Source organism: Astyanax mexicanus, chromosome 15, assembly GCF_023375975.1.
Source record: "Astyanax mexicanus isolate ESR-SI-001 chromosome 15, AstMex3_surface, whole genome shotgun sequence".
NCBI classification, from domain to species: Eukaryota; Metazoa; Chordata; class Actinopteri; order Characiformes; family Acestrorhamphidae; genus Astyanax; species Astyanax mexicanus.
This window is the reverse complement of record NC_064422.1, coordinates 33,187,101-33,209,878: the sequence shown is the minus strand read 5'-3', so window position 1 is coordinate 33,209,878 and position 22,778 is coordinate 33,187,101. Positions and strand designations below refer to the sequence as shown.

Below are 22,778 nucleotides of genomic sequence, written 5' to 3'. Positions count from 1 at the left end.
ATTCCTCATGTCTCTGAGAGAATGACATCAGGGCACGACAGCAGAGAAACAGAGCATTCATTTCACACCTAACTCATTTCACGTCTAACTCCGAATTACAGGAAATGGGTATTTGTGCTGAGCAACATGTTCTCCTAACAGCGAATCTCGCCATAGCAAAATGAACAGCGGGCTAGCCTTTCCACAAATAACGCCAACTTGCTTTTCCATTACTTACACACTCACTTTGGAAGTTAATGATGAACACATTTTAATTCAAATGAGATTGTTTGACCTACATCGCATACCCACTTTCATTTACTGCATCATTTGCAGTTCCTGGGCACAATATAGGTTCAGAAAAAAAAAACAATTTCTGTGCAGCATTACAGATGAATGTGACAAGAGGACAAGGACAAAAAGAAGAGGAAGGGGAAGACAAGGGGCGCACATATGGGAGAAGGCTGACTGCGAAAGGGCATCTAAACAAGTGCTACTATAACGGTGCGTGTCCACTGGCACTTTTCTTCAACGCGTGTCACTGTCCTGGATCTCTCGGCTCGCCGCGTATGGGCGTGTCCGTGATGTTTTTGAATTCAAATGAAGCAACAGACGTAGTCAATCATAAGTTTAAGATTTTACATTTGTAGTAAACCAAATGAAGCCATATTCCGCCATTTTTTATCTCTCTGTGTTTGAAAGGTGCCTGTTCTGTGTGTGTGAGGCTCGTCTGTGTGTGGCGTGGCAGCCTGCTGTTCCCTGATTGGCTGGACACAGCACGGCGGCCGGATTCATTTGAATAAAGTTGAGATCTGTTTAACTTTTGTGCCGGAGGGCGGGGCTGCGCTCAGCGCAACGTAACCCAGCATGCCCCGCGACATGCGGTGGCTCTCTATTGAAATGAATGGGATGAGTGGGGGCTTAAGTGCCAGTGGACGCGCACTGCAAGGACTACTGCTCCACAAATCATGAGTGACACATTTGTACAAAGTTATACATATAAAAAAGGATGGCACTAAGCAAGCATAATCAATGAGCCAGAGACACGTGTACAAACTTGGCACCATGTATAGCATCAGCTCTCACGTTTTAAATATAAGAGACTCCAAGAGACTCCTACACTGAATACTAATATTTAACTGGCGTAACCTTGCTGCGGTATTACTTTTTAAGAGAAGGCCAGAACGATTCTTAACCTCCAAAGATGTTAAAGTAACAAACTTTTATTAATCCATCTGTCATGACAAATTCCATCCAGTGGGTGCATTCCAATTTAGAAATGTAGAAAGAATAAACAGAGTAGTTATAACAGTGACAACAGGATGAGTAACCCTCTATTTTATGTATAAAAGCTTTGTACTCTGACAGATACTTGCCATACACAGATATTTGCCAAAGGCTTATAAATGACCTAGCAGGAGAAAAAGGACACATATAACTGTAGCAGAGTGCTGACAGACAGGTTAACCGCTGTTTCCTGGGAGCGAACAGTAGGGCTCAGAGCAGGGATTTGTAAGGGAATACAGAGGGTTTGAGCGATCACCCCGGTCACCAAAGTTAAAGCAGTTATTTGCGCCCTGGCGTGATTTAGTGGGCTGCATCTCCAATAGCGGCGGAGCCGGGAATAATACATTGTGTTTTTTGGCGGTTGCAGGCTGGCGGCTAGGCCTCTCTTGAAGCGTTTAACCTTATCTGTCACAAGGGCTGAGTGATAAGCCAAGCAGCTGCCTCTCTCTCAGGGTCACAATGCATTCTCTTCCTTTTAAAGCCCATCTCCTCTCTGCCTGATCACAGCTGCTGTGGCCACGGAGCCTCTGTGTTGTATATTTAGAGCAGACCTCATCACACTACTGTGTGTTCGCGGCAAAACGGACTGTTAGTGTCCCGCTGTTATTGTTGTTCAGTGTCCTGTGCAGAATTAATCACACTAGAGTATCACAAGCTCAGCATTTACAGTGTACAATGCAAATATGTGCATTAATGTGTTTGTGTAGCCATTATTTAAAGGTGCCGAATTGTGCAATTGTTCAGGATTATAAAGTTTGCTCTGGTTGGTTAGTGTAAAAAGAGCAACAGCCACATAGCATAGCATCACATAGATTTTTTATAGCACTGAAGCAAAAATAGTTATATTTTGTAATTTTGTAAATTTAGCTAGTTTGGGTTAGCTTTTAGCCTAGCATTGATATCCGTTTGCTTTCCTGGCTTTCACTTCCTCACATCACGCTTCTCACTCCCCTTTCCCCAGATCAGACCTCAGGCTATGGTCACAAGGTTTGACTTGTGTTGCAACCTGTCTTCCGATATCTAGCAGAGTGTGGTGTTATTGAAGCACAGTATGCTAAAGATTGTCACTGAATACTAACAAGTGGCAAAAAGCTCCGTTTTGTGGTTGTGTTTTACAGCTATTTTACAGCTTTGATTACAATTAACGGCTTGTTCATAGCTATTGTGAACACAGATATGGCACAGCGTGCACACCGTAGCATGGGACAATGTTTTTGCTCAATGTTTTTACCTCTTGCGCCATTGTTCCTGGTGACTGTGTTCTTTAACGCCAGTTTGATATTCTTGTACCAACAAAAAACATTTCAGTTTTTATTTAATTTCTTACTTTTATACGTTAGTGAACTATTTCCTGTATGACTTGTTGCCTACATCCTCTACAACCCTATGAAGCAGCAGTGTAAATGCAGCCAGTGTAAGATCAAAAGGCATTACTGACTGCCTTTTTAAAATTTTGGGTGGTATGTGGCGTACTCTTTCATCCACAATTATATGAATTTGGCATGACTGTGACTACATTATGTATTAGCCTTAAAGGGATTTTTGCTAGTGAGCTGGATGTATGTATATTTTGGGGAGGTAAATATAATCAGAGCGACTTTATCGAGACTTCTGAGATTCTAGAACTGTCTTTTTAAAATATTTCTTAAGCATTTTCCTTTGCCCTTAGCATTGGCAGAATCACAAACAAACATGCTCAGAGAATATTAATGAAAAGCAAATAACCATGCTCATAATTGAATTCATCACATCAGGACTTTTTTTCTTCCTTGTGATGTTTACTAGTTTTGCAAAATTCATCCGAATTGTGCAACTTTCAATTAACAACAACAAAGCATCGGACAAATCTCATTACCACCCAACAGAGAGAAAAGGAGGAGGAGGACAGGAAGAGAGAGGGAGTTAGAGAGGGGGAGGAGAAAGAGCAAGCGAGAGGCAGGGGGCAGCAGTCTCAAAATCGCTCACAATGATTTTATCACAAAGTGCGAAAAAGAACGAAAGCAGAATGGAAAAATAATCAGACGCTGAATGTAAACACCTCTTATCGCTGCTTCTCTCATCTCTCTAGCTCTCTTTTCCTTCAAAGCTCTCATTTGTTTTCATTTCCGTGGAGGACAGGTGCCAGAGTGGCAGTAATAACTTTCTAGATCGTTATTCTTTAATTAGCCGGGCCAGCGAGGACACAGGAGCTGGAGCTCTACGTGCCTCCCCAGGCTGGGCGTTCAGGCACTCTTACAGCATGTGACCTCGTCGCTGCTGGAGTATTGTGGGAGGCCTGTCAGATTTTTGTGGGATTATCAGAATGCTGATTGTGTTTCAGGAGGGAGAAGTCACACTCCCAACAAGCACAGTGATTAATGATCTCACACTGTGGATTTGTATTTCTTCACTTGATCTACAGAAGGACAGGGTCAAAAATAGAGAGATACAAAAATAAGGCTGAATGAATGGGGTTGATATTCAGAAAAAAGAAGACAAAAAAAGATAATTCAAGTATATGGCCCCTTTAGGACTGCCCTGATTTGTTGTTCTTCACAATTTGCTACTTTTATAGTTTTTATAGTTGACCTCAATAACTCAATAACAATGTGATGTTCTGTGTAAGCTGTCAAAATGTACAAATATACCAGATCCCAGAAAACAAATCCTGAAGAAGCTCCACAGTGAGTGTGCATATCAAACATAGCCGGCTTATTATTCCTTTATCCATAAGCTGTATTTTAAGTTACTGTCTGATTGTTTGTCTTGATTTCGAGTTTTAAAGACATCAGAATGCGTAGATATTTAGGTGTGTTGCGGCGTTTTATCACCTGAAAATCCAAAGTAAGGTCCATATTTTTACACTGTGTACACGCAGTCCGACTAGATTTGGTACAACAATGCAGTTTCGCAAATCTAAACTAAAGACATGAGCTGCGCCTCCCTATACTTGACAATGATTGGTTTGTAGAAGGGCGTACATCTGACAATGGCTTGCTGTCAATTCAGTAAATGCCTTTCCAGGTATTCTGCAACTCTGCTAGAATCTGACTCCCTACGCAAGTGCCTCACACAAGCAGAACAAGTTAAACAGATTTTCCTCCGATTCTTTTTACTTCTGTTTATAAATAAGGGTTAATCTACAGGTACAGTAGATACAAGATCTGTCACTGGTCTTATTCTATCGTTCAATGGGTGACTATAGCTTGCTTCAACTTCATGTAATTGGTTACACACTTGAAAATGAACAAAACTGCCTGGTTTGGTCAGAACAAAAATTTGGTCCTTTGTTCTGGACTGCGTTCGACAGCAGCTTTCACGCAATAATAGTTGTGTATTGTGAAAATTTCTTTAAATATCATGATACTCTTTTTTAGCCTTTACCCTGATAAGCCACTGATAAGAAGAAGATAACAGTGGGAGTTCAGGAGCTTATGCTAGTTGTCATTCAAGTGCCCTGACCACACTATCACCTTTATCAGCTCATTACCATGATCAGACACAAAGCACTAACACTGTCTTCATGAAAAGTACAATGTTAAATAGATGTTAAACATACAGCAGACCAAGCACTTCCTCAGTGATTAAAAGCCTGGTTTCTGTCTCTGCATGTCCTTCTGATAATGTAGGACAGAAAGCACAGTTCTGAATGCAGTTTAGAAAGATAAAGGTAGAGTAGAGTGCTTAGCTAAGATATTTCGTGCTGTGTCTGTCTGCCGCACTAACTGCTGACAAGACCATGAGCATTGTCACACAATAATGAAAGACCAACAAGAGGCTGTAAGTGTGTGTCTTCTCTTTCGATTAGTGCTCAACTGGCAGGAATAAATAATAAATTAGTTGGATCAATCAGCTCTGCACCAATAATGCTCCTCAGAATAAAGAGGTCTAGAGTGAGTTAATTAATGGCATATAAGAAAATGCCAATACTCCAGTTACAAGGTGCTGTAATTATTTACTCAGATGCCCAACAACAGGGTTCCACTTAAATGAAACTTTTTCTACAACATGTCAGAACACAGGCTGAATATCACACAGTTCCAGCGCTGATTCTGCCAGTTGATTCCAACTTCTAATAGAGAGAAATAAATCAGTGAATAAATTAGCAATTAATACATGAAAATGAATATGGAAACACATTTCTCAGAGTTCTAGGCATACAACATGTACATTTTCAGAATGCTCTGTAAAAAATAAGCCTCTGCAATCTGCTGCCTCCTCCGCAAAGCCTGCCAATGCGCATCATCTGTTTCACACACACACACAAAACTCATCTGACAGAAGACATTTAAAGTTGTCTGTAGTAATAACTGCCATTACAGTTTTAGACAGCTTACAGACCCATGTTTTTAACATGGCTCAACAGCCGTAACATTTCCAGGTCAAACTGTCCTGTGTTTAACCAATCCAAATTTAGTTAAAATAAATATGAATAAAAACTGTCTTTATCCTAACTATGTAATAAAAAAAATATGCCCTTATAAATTAGAATTAACTTCCAAGTCCACAACTGCAGTGTTGTATAACAATCTGAGAAATAAAAGGGAGCACTACAAATCATAAAAAAAACACATCACATAAGCTTTCTCTGACTTTTTCAAAAGTTATTGATTTTTTACGCTCCCTGACATTTCCATGACATTCCAGGTTATGTTTTTTTCTGACTTTCCGGATGGCTTCAAATGTTTAGAAACATTGTAAGCAGACGAGAACATGCCTGAATCTTAAATTAAAACAAATATCACACCTGGGGTTGTGCTCTCTGTTACAAACATCTGCTTCCAAGTAGCCCTGTGTATTGGCAAGAACTTGTCGATATGATATGATATATCATTAAACAGAGCTTATGATTCAATATATCACAATATATTGTGATAGTTTAAGGAAGGTGATATATTCAGAATGTTTAAATCAAATTTTAGGAAAACTCTTAAACTATCATTTTTATAAAATCTGATTAAATAAACGTTTACTCTTTATCCAATCATAACAGTGATCTAACGACAGAGTATCTAGTAGTCCAGATTTGAACATCACTACATTAAATATTGGTTTCCACCAATTTTTACATGTAAACTAATAATTAAACAGCGTTATTGTGGGTTTAAAAATCGATACAATATTTCAACAAAAAATATCGCAATACTTATGTCAATATGTCAATATTTTCTGAAACCCTTACTGTCAAGCCCTGAGCACTTCTAAAGAGACTTTGAACTGAAGATGTTACATGCACGTGTAAATGTTAATAGCAATGGTAATGAAGCCACTTACGTCTGGATATTCTTTTACAGGCACGTAGAGTTTCTCCTGGAGCTGAGCGATAGGCCCCACAGCGTCTGGCAGCTCCGATGTCCTTTTGTCTGTACTGCCGTTCAGTGTGTCATTGTACATGTCCTTCCGTACCCGGCCAATTTCTGCCAAACAGAGTCATAAAAAAGCCAATTACACAAAGGCACTGAGAGAAATGAACTGGTAGGAGCAAAGAGGCAGAGCGAGAACTCACAGGAGACAAAGTCTCAGAGCTTCAGGTAAAAGATCAGCCCGGGCTAAATCTCTATAAGGGTTATGTAGGCCAACTCACTGAGCGTTTACTTAAGGCACACAGCGTTCTCACAAGAGTCATGTTGTACGTTCACGCAGACTTGTTCCGTCAAACTTACTGAAAGGATAAGCACATTCTCAGCATCTGGGCTTGTACTCATAGTGTTACTTAGAGAGGGAGTGTTGATGCAGGATCTGTTCCTGTCAATAATCTTAAATAAAAAAAACAATAGGATCAGCACTTCTCCTTTTTTGAATATGGGTTCTAGGGTAAAGCTAAATCTAAATTGAGTACAGCATATAAACCCATCAGCCATACCACACAACACCAATTGCCTATTTTTATTGATTTTTTAGCATACTTTTACCCTGTTCTTTAATGGTCAGGAGCTCACAGGAGCTTCACAGAACAACTATTATTTGGGTGGTGAGTGATTTTTGTCTCAGGGCTTTAGTGGCACTGGCATGGTGGTGGTGTGTTAAGGCAAATGTATAGTACTGAGTCAAATCTAAGCATAGCCTATGGTGTAGTCTACACTGTACATTGTGTTCCCACCCACACCGTCCTGCCTTTGTGGTTTAAACTGCAGAGCAACGCATACTATATACTCAATGCAGCAGCAGCAGCGTAGGACATTCACGTAGGGAACGCATTGACTTGATGGAGAATTATAAATCAGCCTTTAGTGAGTGTTGTGCTGATAATAGTGGATCAGACACAGCAGGGCTGCTAGAGTTTTTAAACACTGTGTTCACTCACTGTCCACTTATTACATACTCCTACTAAGCTGGTCCAGCTTGTAGAAGTCAGGGGACAGAAGCTCATCTGTTGCTGCACAAATGCATCAGTGGTCAAAAGACACTGACCACAGGATGCTGCAAAGAGGATAATAAAGTATGTAGAGAAATAAAGTATTACAGACAACTGTCTGTAATTATAGAACTATAATGTGCTTCTATATGGTAAGTGCCGCAAAAAAAGTTAACAATAAGTGTAGATAAAACAAGGGGTGGTAATGTTATGGCTGACAGGTATATGCTTCTTATGTAAGCTCTAGTGTATCTTCACTTCTTACAAAACACATATTTTCAGACAATAAATACCCTTTTTTATTTACATTTTAAGTTGAATTATACACAAGCAAAACAGGTTGACTGATTTGCATCTCAGCTTCACAAAATATTACTCTTGCTAAATGTGTTCATGTTACTTTTGATAAGCGCTACTTCTAAATTCAAACAGCTCCCCGAGGGCAAGTGAGCCAAACCAGTCATGCAAATACAAACTATCATAAGAATGCACAAAGAATCAATCAGACACCAACCCTCGGAAAGCTCTCTGCTCAAATACACACAATTCACCAGAGACCAGCTCAAAAGACAAAGACAATGATCATTATTTAACAAAGGCTCTTTGTAGACTACAGGATAAAAGAGACTCCATATTAGAACGGACTTACGACGTCATACAATAAGGTTTGAAATGAACACATCAAAGCCCAGCCCAGCCGATTAATGTAATCTTAATGTCGAGTCAGGCATCGCCTGAGGGGTCTCATCCAACTCTCCCAGCTACAGTAAGTATGAGGCCTGAGCAAACTTACACCAACAGTATCCTGCTATGAGATATTGCATAAGCACTAATTTGACCCTCTTTCTCAGACCCTTCTGCCTCCTCAGGGACAATCAGAAGAGGCTGTACAGTGTAGGTTTTCACATGCATCTCACGTTAGCCAGCATAGCTGTGCAAATGTCCATACACATAAATCAACACATGCACCAGCAGTCAATTAGCATTAATACTCAGTATCAGTATCTTCCAGACCAGTACTAGCAGAAAGTTCTTGATTGGATCCAAACCAGTTCTTAAACAAATGTAGCAAATTGCTTATAAACATAAAATAGAGCTGCTTAAGAGATAACAGTTTGAGCCATGTTACCAGTGGAATTAGCAGAAAGTTAAGTGTGCTACAGCTCACTGACAGGTATATATTGTAATCTTACCTAAATTTGCTGCCTTCAAATAAGTTAAAATAAGTTGCATTCCATTGAACAAATTAAACAGTTTAAGGTAAAAGTATATACAAAATGTTATATAGCAACTCAAATGCATTAAGGTCAGAAAACCTCAACTACCACCACCCCCACTGCAGTAAACATATATTTAGCAACACATAAAATGGTAACTTGCTCTTAGAGTCTTCAAGACCAAGGCCAGGCAGTCAAACATTATAACTGTTAATGTATTCATAATGGAGATTTTCTGTTCCACTGTACTTACGCAACTCTATTCGAATCTACTTGCTGTTTGGTATCTTTTACCTACTTCAATTTCCACCTAACACAGTTTACCAATGCCCTTAGAATTTAAAAGTTAGATTCTAAAAATAACAAATATTAAAAACACAGTAATTACACAACACTTAAACACAGTGCAAAAGAATGATGGAACATCTTCCATTTTGTGGTTTTGTACAGGAGGCTTTTATAGAGAATCACTATGTACATTTTTTAAAAGGTGATCCAGCTGTCACTCCAAGGTTTATATTTAGTGTTGCCCAACTAAAAATTCCAACAGCGCCAATGTTCCAAACTAGCTTTTAGCAGCCGTTTGACTAATGTACGGAAGCGCACATGAGCGTTCCAACACAACTCACCACACAGAAATTACTGTCTGTGTCACCTACATGAGGTGTCAAAGCCTTTGTCCTTAGCAGAGCGAAGGTGAAATAATTGTCACGTCCACTCAAGCTGTCATTACAGCAGCCTTCAGTGGCACTAAAAACAAACATTACAGACTGTTGGTCAGCACGGCACAGCCATTACGTGTACAGTCCTCCCTACTGCAGACCATCATTAGAGAGAGAGAGAGCGCAGACCTCTCAATTACAGTTTGTGTTTGTTTACTGCCATCTGAATCCACCAGCCCAATGCTCCATCATGATACAGTGGCTCTGGTATGCCATCGTGTAATGTCTACATCATTAAGCCAAAAGACATAAATATCACCTCTATAATCCTGAGTGGCGTCCGGTGCTCTAAAAATACAGACTAACTTGTGAACTCTTCAATTACGTTAATCTTTTGATAAGGCTTTGTATTTCCATGGATAATTACATGTTGCCATGTTTTGAACCTTTATATAAAAGGTGTGCAGGTACTAATGTGTGAACACTTGCAACAGTAACAGTGAGTTTGATGTGTTTTATTATAAAATTATTTGCTTTTACATCACATTACAGTATTGAAGCTCAGCTGTGTTTGCTGCTAAGAAGAACCAAAGCCAGTAGGATGACAATTTAACCCCTGAATTGCTAGTGATGATTAAAAGAAGAAATAATGTTTAAAACAGAATCACAAAATAAATCTGACAAGAGTGTTAGCCAAGAATGAGTACAAATATTAGCAATATTAGCATTTTTAACTACATTAATTTCAGCTGTCTAGCTAACTACTAATTAGATCATAATAGACTCTGGAAAAACTGCAAAGAACTTTGCAAAGAGTTTCTGTAAATATGATCAACAGCACAACAGCACATGATCAACAACATTACGATGAACTTTTTGGTTGGTTTTAGTTAGTTTAAGTTATGAACAGAAAGGTCCTGTAGTCTGTTCCAGTAAGGGCTATCAATCACTCCAACCCTATGTGTAACTCCTGCCTTCTTAAAACTGATTTCTGGGGGAAAATAAAAAAGTGTGCTGATATTAACACATGGACACTAAATTGTTAGACTTTGACACTGGATATGGAAAGACCATCCAGTGGAAAAACTGAGATGGAATAAGGACTGTTTTGCCATTGAAACATATGGGAATCTGAGTGGACCTGCACATCATATTCGAACCAGACAGCACAGGTGGTGGCTTCACTCTCAAGAGATTTTGTACTGTCCACGTTTCCTAGAATCATTGGCACAACATGATTCTCCTTGACCTGTGTAAATGATGTCTAAATGACTTCCTATTTATTGCATTAGGTAAAAATATATATATTTTGCTAAAATCCCAAGAAAATTAACAGCTCTGTAGAAAAATGAAAGAATCTCATTCCAGAATTCCATTCTCAGTATCTAAATGACTGGAAGACGGAGATCAGAATTGGCAGCAGAGTGAGCTGATGATTTAATGCGAGATGTCGGACAGTTTCCGTAGTTGTGTAGAGAAGTTTTCCCACTGCCAGAGAGGACTGACAACCATCATGACAGTGAGGCATTCTGAGCAAAGACAAAGAGGTCACTGAACCCCACACCACCATGCACTAGGTGGTATTGCGTAAGCTGGCAAAAGAGAGTTTAAGAGAGAGAGAGAGAGAGAGAAAGAGTGAGAGTAAAAAATCGAAAAACAATGCTACCATTTACTGTAAATAGCTGTATATGGAGAAATAGAATGACTCATGTCCCAGAGTGAAGTATTTCTTCTGCAACCACAAGGCTAATTATAAGTGTGCCCTGAGTTATATAGCTACTGTTAAATTTTTGTCATATTGACGTGGATTCTCTGAAAAACTGTCCATGGCACAGAGCTCAGAGCCCCAGACTGAAAGTATGAAGACTCTGGAACGGTACAGAGCCATCTCCATCTCCGCTACGCATTCCTTACATAAACCATCTGTGCTGAACCTGGAAAATAAAGAAGCAGAGACTGAGAGTTTGTCTGTGAGATTTTTACTGTTAAGAACATCCAAGCCTGAGTGTAATAGGTGTGGTGACTCATTACAATGCACAGTATGACCACCCCATTTTGAAAGACACACACAAAAAGAGTGTGTTCACAAAAAGGGAGCTAATGTATGCTAAAGAAAGGTAAAATGGAGGATGGAAAGGTTGCTGGAGGGATGAAAGAGCAGGCCTCAAACAGGGAAACCATCTGGGTACTACTCTACTGCCAAGAAAATGCTCCCTCTCTTAACACTCACACTTTTGGAGCCCACCCAGATCTCCACGCCCAAGACAAGGCCAGAAAACCTAATGCTTTATTTTTTCAGTTACACAATTGACCAAGATATCTGTTACCTTCATAACATGGAAAAAACACTGGCCCTGCATTTGTCTGAAGGGAATTACACCTTTTTTAAACTTTTTAATCAAAAGTTGGTTCTTCTGGTTGCTTTCCAGCATTTCTCCTCTGCTTGTGTCTTTCCACCACATTTCCAAGCTGTGTTTTCTGCCATCAAGAGGATGTGCCTGCTGATAGCCAAGCTGTACTCTCAGAATGAAACCGAGCCTCTGTGCTTGTGACCAGTGTGATATCACCATATGTGATGTGATTGGAAAAGGCAGCAGAGGTAGAGCTGTGGTGATGTATGGGATTGTGGGCGGATGACAGGGATTCCCTTTAGGCTGAGCAGCTATAAGGCAGCACTGGCTCAAACAGAAAGCCTCTGTCAAGCCTTTAGCATGGTGGTATTTAATGGGGGAGATAAATGTTGAGTATTTTCAGAGAAAAGCACTCCCATCTGTAGATGAGACAGAAAGACTACTGAGATGATGTGATCATAGAGACAGGACTGGCACACTGGCTTATCAGCACAGCAAATCTTATCAAATAGATAAGCCACGAAGGGATAAGGATGACGCAGCTTAACAACATAACAGAAAGCTACAGGCTGTGGGATGACATCATAGCCATGGCATCATGGCTCTTGGCTTGCATATTTGGATCTGACATCTGTCGCTGACTGGCGACGTTGTTTGTTTTTCAGGAGGACATTACTGACGACAACTGAAAACAATCTTATTTACCTGATTTTACAAAAACACTGCGGTAAGCAAAGCCTGTCTGACTTAAGCAGACTTCACAATGCTTTTCTTCAAGTCTCTACGCCACCCGACCTCGCCTGCATTTATCAGGTGCTGATAGGTCAGGATCAAAAGTTTTAATGGTCCAGGACGAGAGGCAGTTTTTCCTTTTAAAAAATCTGGGTAGTTTAGAATTAGTGACAAATTCTGTTTTTGTGATTCACAACACACTTTTCTGAGCATATCAAAAACATAGTCAGTGCTTGAGTAACACTGATGTTTCATTACAAAAAGTTTAACTAATCCAGTATAAGTCAAGGAACTATATGAGTGGCATTTTTTGTTTTCTTAGGTTATTAAATTGGTAAAAACATTTAAATACCAGTATAAAAATGCACTGATCTAAAGTTGCTACTTAAACTACTTCTTATCTTTTTACTAATCTAATTAATTAAAACATGATTTCAATTTTCTTTAATCAATCAAGACAGTATATTTGTTTTTGTTTAGTTTTTTGTTAAAAAAGGGCCTGGATTTATTTTTTTATGATATCAAATCTTTAATCAATGTGATATTTCTCTATATACTTAATTAAATAAGAGGCTGTTACAGTAATGGTTTGGACCACACACCTAACTAGCACTGCCGCTTTCATAACAAATCCATCAGGTTTTTAATGTGATTTGAGAAAACATTAAAAAAGCTGATCTTTGCATAAGATTTGTAAAAGAGATAAGTATTTCTTATGAAGATACAATATATTTCCTTATGTTAGCTCTTACTCCACCTTATCCCTGTTTGAGGAAGACTGTTGGGATGGTATTCCTTCATCGCTCTCTATGTTCTCCTGTCTCTTAAGGCCTCTCTCTCAGGCTGTGTCACAGGACCTGGTAATGGCTTAATGCAATTCAAATCAAAGAGCATTCATGTCACATGTGCTCACAGACCAAAAGGTCAAAATGTCTCTCGCACTGAATAAGGCACACACACACCGAACAAGCTCACTGGAATATGCACACAGGCCCCATTTCATTACTGTTTTAATATGCCCCCGTTGACTTGCCCTCACTTTCTTCCCTTTGGGAGAATCTCTGTTGCAATTTTAACAGCTGTTTCATTATTTCATCAGCTCAAGTGAAGCTTGTTTGATGACCCCTTGGAAGGCCACGGAATTGAAGCAACAAAACCGTAGAATCCAGTAGTAGAGCTTGCCTTGAAGGCTTTATGATATAGTGGGGAAAAGATGATAAAATGGCAGAGCTGTTTATATCCAGGAACAATACAACACTTCATTTTTCAGGCGTCCAGTTTGTTATATCCAAACTACTGCAGCTAAAGAAAGCTGGGGTAAGATTTTGATACTCTGTTAGATTTGTTTGGAAATTGTAGCATGTGTTAGAGCTGCACGATAATTAAAAAAAAATAACATTGGAATATGTTTTTTAAAAAGAGTGTAGAATGTAAAAACTGTAAAATGTATCAAACAATAACTAATTTATTAAGTAATATTGCATTATTTAACCTCCCCCATACTCTCCAGAGTATTTGTTTTTGGACAACAGTTTTTTTTTTGGCCAAAACTTCATTTTGGTGCATCTCTAAGTAAAATAAATATGCAAGCTTGTTCTTTTGGACCAATATAAATGCTCCAAAATTACTTATAATATGTAGTTGGTCTGTGTCCTAGTGCTCTTTTTCATTTGACTTGTGATATCTCAGTATATTGAGAAAACATTTTGTCAAAAGCTGTTGTGTAATTTTAAGCAACAATAAAAAATACATACTCATAGACCTGCCTCAGAATGGACATGTCTGTCTAATTTTTAATCCCTATCCCTTTTTATATCCCTAGACAGAATAAATACATTCATTAATTAAATTAATTAAGTACAAGTTAATGTGCATTACATTGTTGAAACAGTTTGGATAAAAAAATGATAAAACATCAGTTAAGTTGTAGCATGATGCATTTGGTTTAGTTTGCATCGTGCAAAATTGCACATCCAGTAAAGTGACTATTGTGCACTACATTGCACTGACAATGCAAAATCAATACACTGTGCAGCCCTGGCTAATGCAATTGATTTTTTAAAATAATTTTATAATTTTTTTTAATTTAAGGAAATTTCTTTAGCTGTATGAACTGTGTTGGACACCACGGCCCACTGTGTGCCTATTTAAAAATATGCTCTTTCCCTGTCCTTCAACTGACCACTCTTTTGACACGCACCTATGAGTCATGAGAGGAAGTGGATGAAGGCATGCCAACAGCAAAGAAACGGGGTCACAGTTCACTGTTACTGATTCTTCCTCACCCATGTACAGTTGCCCTCCTTTTTCCTCCCTCACTGGCACCTTGAGCACTTCTTATAGTAACAGTGTGCTGATTGATGAGTTATGCAATCTGTCACCAACTCTGCGTGTGTATCTCCTCACAGTGGTCATATGATGTGTTCAAGTCAGTGGTGGTCTTGGTCAGTCATGTCAAACTGGGTACAGACTGAGTTACGGAAGGAATATGAAGACCAGCTGGAGCTCTGCTTAACCAAAAGGACATCTCAGGACAATCAAAGGTCAAAACATCAGAGACATGCTCACATTTCACTTTGTTTATCGGAGGCCATTCAGAAATAGATTACAAGTGTCTCTGAAATAGATCAGAAGTGGTCCCTGATCCAAAGACTAAAGACGGACCTACTTCTTAGAGTAAATGGAATCCACATGCTAAAAACCATGTCATCTATGATGATCTAGTCCATCTAGGCCATTGAATCTAGTTTGGTTCATTAACATTATTTATCGTTCAATGTTTTCTTGGTTTCTAAGTAAAGTGAATCAGATAAGTCTTTAAAAATAACATGGGTGCATGCGTAAACGCACACTTAAACACAGATCTAAAATTAGAGCACTCTCGTCAGAGCATCAGAAGGTTCATCTGCACTGTAAACTAGGGCTGAAAGATACAATATAATTGCGATATGAACAGTATAAAAGCTATCTCCTGTAGGTTGGGTACATAATCCCACACTGACAGGGCTGGGCAATATGTTAAAACTATTATACCACAATATTTATATACATTTTCATGATACACAACATATATATTGCAGTATTTTGACACACAGACAAAATGCATCAGCAGTGGCAGATTCTTAAGAACTGCTATTCAAATACAATTTGAATATATTACTCTCTGAAATTAAATGTAAAGTTGGGCCAGTGTTCTTGAAGCACCTAATGTTATCCTCGATATGCTTATTAAATCATCATCACTATGATAAAATATCCTCATACTGCTTAGCTCTGCTGTAAACTATAGAAATGTGGGAAATTCATGAATACTTATATGATTATAAGATAACATTTTGTTCAACCTTTTTAAACATATGCTTGTTCAGCTTTGTACTAGTTGCTTTGGTAACCTCTATTCAATGCAGCTCTGGTGACAGCACTGGTCAGAGTGTGCTGAGCCATAGTGCACATAAATTCACATCCTGTGTGAAACTCACACAAGCTAGAAAAAACTGAAATAGTAACAAGATGACCATTACAACACCTGCTGAATCTAAATAAATAGTATACCAAAACAGAAGTGACAATCTTTGTGTCTCTATGTAAAATGAGCACAGGCCAACAGCAACCGTCATTATTTATTTCAGATCTAACATAACTGCCTGCAAATAATGGATTTTAAATGAGTGGATGTAGGGCCCTGTGATTTCTGAAATTTGGAAACACAGATGGACAAAAATACACAAAAAAAAAATTTAGCACCTTACTACTGATGTCAACATGCTTTTTTTTTTAATGGAAATACATCACAGTTACATCACCCCATCACAGTTCAACCATTACTGCTGCTGTTATTTTTTTACAGTAATAATTCCACCTGTCTGGACATACAGACATCTAAACAAACAGAGTGAGCAGCTTTCTGTCATGTGAATGAGGCACGTGGATAAACCACTACAATCTGAATAAGGCAACACATCAATCAAACAGGCAGTCACAAAATAAAATACATAACTCAACTCAAGTTTGAACGGGACAAAGATTTAGTTCTACAATTATAACAAACATATTTAGTTGTTATATTTATTTGTTAGTATTTTAGTAATAAAATTGTTTCAATAAATACAGTGCTTTTCTGCTACCGCATTTCTTGATGATGGAAAAACAAAACAATCAAGAAAATCTACCTAAAAATCCAAACACGAAAAACTAAATTTTAAATAAACAGAAATAAGAAAAAATAGAATATTGGGGAAAAATGTAAAAAGAAAGCATAGGTCTCATTGAGTGGGAATATTTGTCCTTAACTCACCAAGTGTTAATATGTGCAAAATATGCTAAAGAACATCCTAATGACTGTTAACTTTGAACTTTAAACAGATCCAGTGTTTAAAAGAAACACGTGGATTACAGTATGTACATATACCAACATGCCTCTGTACAACAAAACAATACTCATATTGAAACTAAATCAATCAACAAGAAACCATAGGAACCTCTGTCAACAATACTTTCTATGTTTAACACTGAGCTCTAAAATCATTTCAGTCTGTCCAGATGTCAAATACCTCTGTTGAACCCAATGCTGGTAGCAAGGCCACCTGTATGTGCATGGTTTACATGCTGCCTGCGGCCCTCCAAGCTATCTAAATAAGACAGATAAGACTGGGTTTCCATGCACAGGTTCGACATGGCTCTGGATTCTGTCCCAGATAGTAGGTTCCCTGCTGGCTTAATTACCCAGATAATTCAATTAGCTGCAGAATGTGTGTTCCTATGAGGGAACACAAAGACATGCACACAAAACAGGCAGGCTGTGCACCCTGGACATTCTGTCTACCTTGATCTGCCTGATAATCAGCAATGAGAAATGTTACACCTATAAAAGTCCCATATTCTTTAACAAATGTGACATGGATGATAATTACACTTTTACAGCTTACAAATTGTGAGAATTATAATTCATCACAATACACTGTATGTTTTGAGCACTCTATCTAATGAATACATGTTTCTACTTTCAGGTGCATCTTTTCTTCACACTGATGGTTTGGTCAATGCACAAAATTTCTTTCTGGAGTACATTCTCCAGATGCACCACGGGGGTATAAAGCCGCTATAATAAAACTGCGAAGACTGTTGACTTGTGTTCTATGCAATGACGGTGATCTATCTAATACTACTTTTAGGATGTGTGGTGAAGTTGGGGATGAGGTGGGGTGGTGCCACCCTGACCTCACTAACTCTGAAATAGGTAACTCTTGATGTTGCTGCATGCAATAAAATGCAACCACAGCAATGCTCCAAACTCCACTAGAAAGCCTTCCATGCACAGTAAAAACAGTTACTCCTACAAAATCAGGATAAATACATTTTTAATGCACCTGATTTAAAAATAAACATTACATGTGCATGAAAATTAAATCAATTTATATAAATGAATACAGACTAAAACTACATCAACTCCAAACCAGTACCCTAAATGCTAAATATTGACTTAATTAAAAGACCTAGGTTGTCCTGTTCTTGTGTGAAGATAGTTAGGGAATGCTTCCCCAGCTCGTTTTGCAGACCATACTTTAAATTCACCTCCTAAAGAGCTTAGTCTCATTTCATCCTCCAGTTCCCTCTGCTCAGTGTTGCAAGCAGTCTAAAACTAGAATCAAATTGGGGAAGTGAAAACACAAGCTTAGTAAAGTTATTTGTGACACACACAGCTTTATCTGACTACTTCAGTGTGGCCCAATCTGTGAGCTAGTAAAAATAGTCAGCTAGACGCTGTGCATTTCAAACAGCCTGTCTGAATAGACTCCAACCCTTATGACCAATACTGACGACATAAATCAGCCCAAGCACCGTTCTCTGCAGGCCACCGCATACAGAGGAACTGTTTATGATACATTAACTTCAGCAATGGACTGAGAAGCAGCTAAGCTGTAGCCAGAAGCTGTGTATGCTTAGTACACCAGTAAAAAGGAGAAAAGGAAATGCACAGTTCTATTCTTTAACTTTTAGTCCCCTCAGCAATCTGTGATTGAAAGAAGGAATCTGCAAGTTCTGTTTTAACAACAACTTCAATATATTATTTAAACACAGTCAAATGTTTTAAGAAGACTGCTTTCTGAAAATTAAACAAGATTTGGCAGACATCCAGCAATGTTATGTTGTAAAACCATGATAAACTATTGTTTTGGTCTGCACACCATTGTTTAAATGTTGAAATGCACTTTGTTTTTAAATATAGGATGTGGATAAGGGAATAATGAAATTCAGGACTAGAATTGACCTAATAAAAGACAAGTTTCCTAATAATTTTGATAAAACACAAAATAACAGTACATATTTGGCCACCGTTATAAGAAAGCAGACACTTTGGTGTGTTTGCTGAGCATAACAGAGGTCATTAGATATATCCGTCCTAAAATTGCTGTAACAACCTGTATTATTCTAATACATTTTTTAAACTTAGTACAGAAACCCACATGAACACAACAAGTAAACTCACAGTATAAAATAAATAAATAAATAAAAAAAGCATTCCCACATACACACAGATTGTACTCTTAGGCATGTTTGGGTTCTATACTACCACCTATTTCTATCCCCTATTTATACAGTTAGAAGTTGGCCTAGTGCTCATCTCATTAAGTCAATATTAGTAACCTCTCGGGTCTACATGTCATTCTTTTGAAACCTTTAACACAGACTATCAACCTCCCCAGTCCACATCTTCCTCTAAAAGCTCCCAGTTTGCTCTGTTGGGCTTTAGGGTTGATGTGAGGGGCCCATAGGCACTATGCTCTTCATCTGAACTGACTAGAGCCCCCTGGCGACAGGCCCAACGCAGGCGCAGAAGTTTCTGGTTGGAGGCTCCCAAACAGCAAACACCGCCCTCACACATTCTCCACATACTGCCATCGCATGGAGCCCCTCATCGCTGCCAGCATGGGCCACCCTGATTTAGGCAACTCCCTCAGAAGATTAGGGGCCTAAAAGACCCCTAGAGTCAGCTCATATTGTTCTCCAGTGGAGGGTTCACTGGGATACTAAAAAAACACCCCCCCTGCTTCTTAAGTAAATCAGGCTAGAGTTTACAGAGCAGCAGTTTGGGGTGTTGCCGCTCTTGTGATCTGGGAAAATTGATCCATCTACTTCACCCTACACACCCTTATCCACCAGCATATGTGTGTGAGACATGTGTGACCCCTCCTAAATCTGTTTTTCAGGACAATGAGAAGAGAACATAGCTTAATAGAGTTTGGAAACAGTGTTGGAAACAGAGTAGTAAGGAACTGAGGAGGAGAATAGTCCACCAAGAGCAGGAGTTCATTCAGGAGCGAGTCTAGCATCAGAGCCTTAAAGGTGCTCAGCTTAATGACTTTCAATGAAATTCAGGAGAGGAGAGTTGAATTGAGTGTGTATGTCAGAAAAAAATAGAATAAAATGGATTGGATTAAATTCAGATTCACTTATAATCCGGTGTGTAATTATTTTTTTAACAAATAAAAAGGTAATGAAACTGTTGGGCACACAAACACATACTACTAGGCCTTTCACGAGAATTGCGTTATTAAATTAATTGTACAATACATTACTATGACCTCAATAATATTGCATGACCTCCATATTGCCAGTATGTCCACATTTATTTTTTTGTTAAACAGTCTTTTAATTTGTTTGTATTTTTAATGTTTTTATTTAATGTTTTATTTATTAAGTATGGTTAAACATTTTTACATTCTTAATTCAGTGTCTAAATGTTCTCAGTAATTAAATGATAGGATGTTACTGCATAATAATAATTATTATTATTATTATTATTCTCTATACCATCATATCACTGGCAAAAAAACTTCTTGAATTGACAAAAACATTGCTTATCAGCTTTGGTAAAATATGATGTTTAGCCATTTCTTTCTTTTTAAACATATTATAACTGTTTATGAATATTATTCTGTTTATGAATAAGGAACAAACACCAAAAAACATTTTTTTAGACACGTCTATGAGTTCACCAAAGTCTCTCTCTCTCTCTCATGCACACACAGTTGTTCAAAAATTTAGCCATATATTTTTTAAGGGGGTTTAACATAACCTGTAACAAACTTCTGTTTAGAAAAAGGATATGTTATCACCTTAGTTTACAAAATGAAGACATGACCTCATAGTGAGGAGAACCAATTATATGATTGTGTATATGGTAACGTTACATCTGTTTAAAATTTAATTCGGTTGAATTTTGGAGAATATTTAACCTCTCGTCTAGTGTCTAAATATTTTAAGAATTAGAACAAGTAATTAGAGTTTATTCCTTTTTAAAGGGTCTATTTCTGGAACAATTTTATCAACAAAAACAAAGCTTTTGTGCTATTGTTTTTTTAATTGGGTTGTATTTGTAATTTCAATATCTGAATGCTCTTAATTGAATAAAATGTTTATTGCTCTTTAAAAAGAGGTAACTTAACTTCACTATGGTAATTTTACTATGCTAATATATATGTTACTCATTACATCAATGGAATAAATTATCTTAAAATTATAACAAAAAAAAGTTTTTCGAAATAATTTCTGGGACATATCGTTTAAACTAGAATAGGTATCATGACAGACCTAGTTACCTAGCTAACTAGCTAAGGCTAGCTAACCTAACATAGTTACATGCTGCTGTTGCTATGGTCGTTGTTAAAATATTAAAGTTATGCTTAGCGATCATGCTAACCTAACGCTAGTTAACTTATTTTCTTTGTTTTTTTATGTGTTAGCTAATCAGAGACAAAGTATGGTTTGATAAAATGGACAAAAAACAGACAAAATTACTTTTTACACCTATTTTTAAGGGGCTTGGTCTCAATTTAGTTGTTTGGGACACGCCTATGAGTTACACACCAAATCTATCAACTTGTTAGCTTGCTAACTAGCTAGTTATTGTTGTATTATTTTAGCACTTAGCTATAATTCTGAAACACTTGTTTAACTAGTTATCTAGCTAGCTAACCTAGCTAATGATAATAATACGCTCTGAGCTGCTTAACTTACCCTCGTCCAGTAGTCTCTCGAGGTGGTTGAAGATCCCGCAGAAGTTGGGCAGGCTGCTCATCAGCTTCTTGTCGTTCATGAGCTGCATCAGATAGTCAGGAGTGGGCTTGGGCTTCTCCTTCGTTTCCATTTCCCCCACCATATTTAACCCTAGCTTTAAACACTGCAGCTTAAAAACCTCGTAAAGCAGGTGTTTAGTTAGTTAAGTTAGGTAGATGTTTAGCTAGTTAACTAGGTTAGTTAGTTTTGAGAGGGAGGACGGCTGCAGCTCTCTCTCTCTTTTCTCTTTATTTTTCTGTTTCTTCACAGCAGTTCAGCAGCAGTCAAATTTAAACTGCTCCCAGCAGCCCAGCGACCTCTTCTCTCCTTCTGCTTTCTTCACAAACTCTCTCTCCTCTTTCTTTCTCTCTTTCTCTCTCTCCTCACACTGATTTAAACTAGCTACCAAACCCCCTCTGCTGTCCGGACTACAGGCGGATACTCCCAGATACAGCGCACACTCTCAGTAAATCTCTCAGTTCGTAGTTTCTTCGCTAAAGGTCAGAAAAACTCCCCGCACTGAGTGAACTCCCCTCCGGCATGCCCGCTCTGAGTCTGGGTCACTCCCGCTCCATTCGCCGCCCCGTGCTGCTGCTGCGCTCCGGCTCCGCTGAGGCTCAGTGTGAGAGACGCGCTGATACACACAGAGAGAGAGAGAGACTGACTGAGTGACTGAGTGAGGCTGAAGTTGAACTGAGTGTGTGTGTGAGTCCCTCTCTCTCTCTCTCTCTCTCTCACACACACACACACTCAGAGAGAGAGTCACATGACCACAGCAGAGTGAATCTCAACACAGGCACGAGAGAAGAGAGTGAGAGAATGGGAGGAGAAAACTCTGTACACACACTCTCTCTCTCTCTCTCTCTCTCTCTCTCCCAACAACAGCTCATTTCTATACATTACATTACAAACATTTAGTTTCCCTTTGACCACACACTGATCAATATTGCAGCAGCAACTCACTTTAAACATGTAACTAAATAACTCTGGGATATATGTCTCAGTTTTAATTCTTTCTTCCATTCTTTAATGCAGGGCTTTGGTCTCTCTGTAGGTTGTGGTGTTAATAAAAAAAAAGCTAAAAGGACACAACAATAACAGCGATACAAGGCGTGCAACATGTAATTACAAGATCTCTGTAATATAGTTGAACTAATAG

At 38.4% G+C, this 22,778-nt stretch overlaps 1 protein-coding gene across 3 annotated transcripts in view; it reads right to left on the bottom strand.

The window, feature by feature from the left end:
- qki2 (QKI, KH domain containing, RNA binding 2) overlaps positions 1–22,320 on the bottom strand; it is a 43,846-nt gene extending 21,526 nt beyond the window's left edge. For 2 of the 3 annotated variants that reach the window (XR_455629.4, XM_007259310.4), the window contains exons 1-2: positions 21,581–22,319; positions 6,520–6,662 (exon numbers count right to left, since the gene is read on the bottom strand). Coding sequence is in view for 2 of the 3 variants with exons in the window: in XM_007259310.4 (XP_007259372.1) it covers positions 6,520–6,662; positions 21,581–21,722 (285 nt within the window). In the remaining variant the exon portion in view is untranslated. Of the gene's footprint in view, positions 1–6,519; positions 6,663–21,580 lie in introns of all 3 variants that reach the window. The other variant, XM_007259309.4, reaches the window with a different exon arrangement.
- Positions 22,321–22,778: the final 458 nt, after the last annotated feature.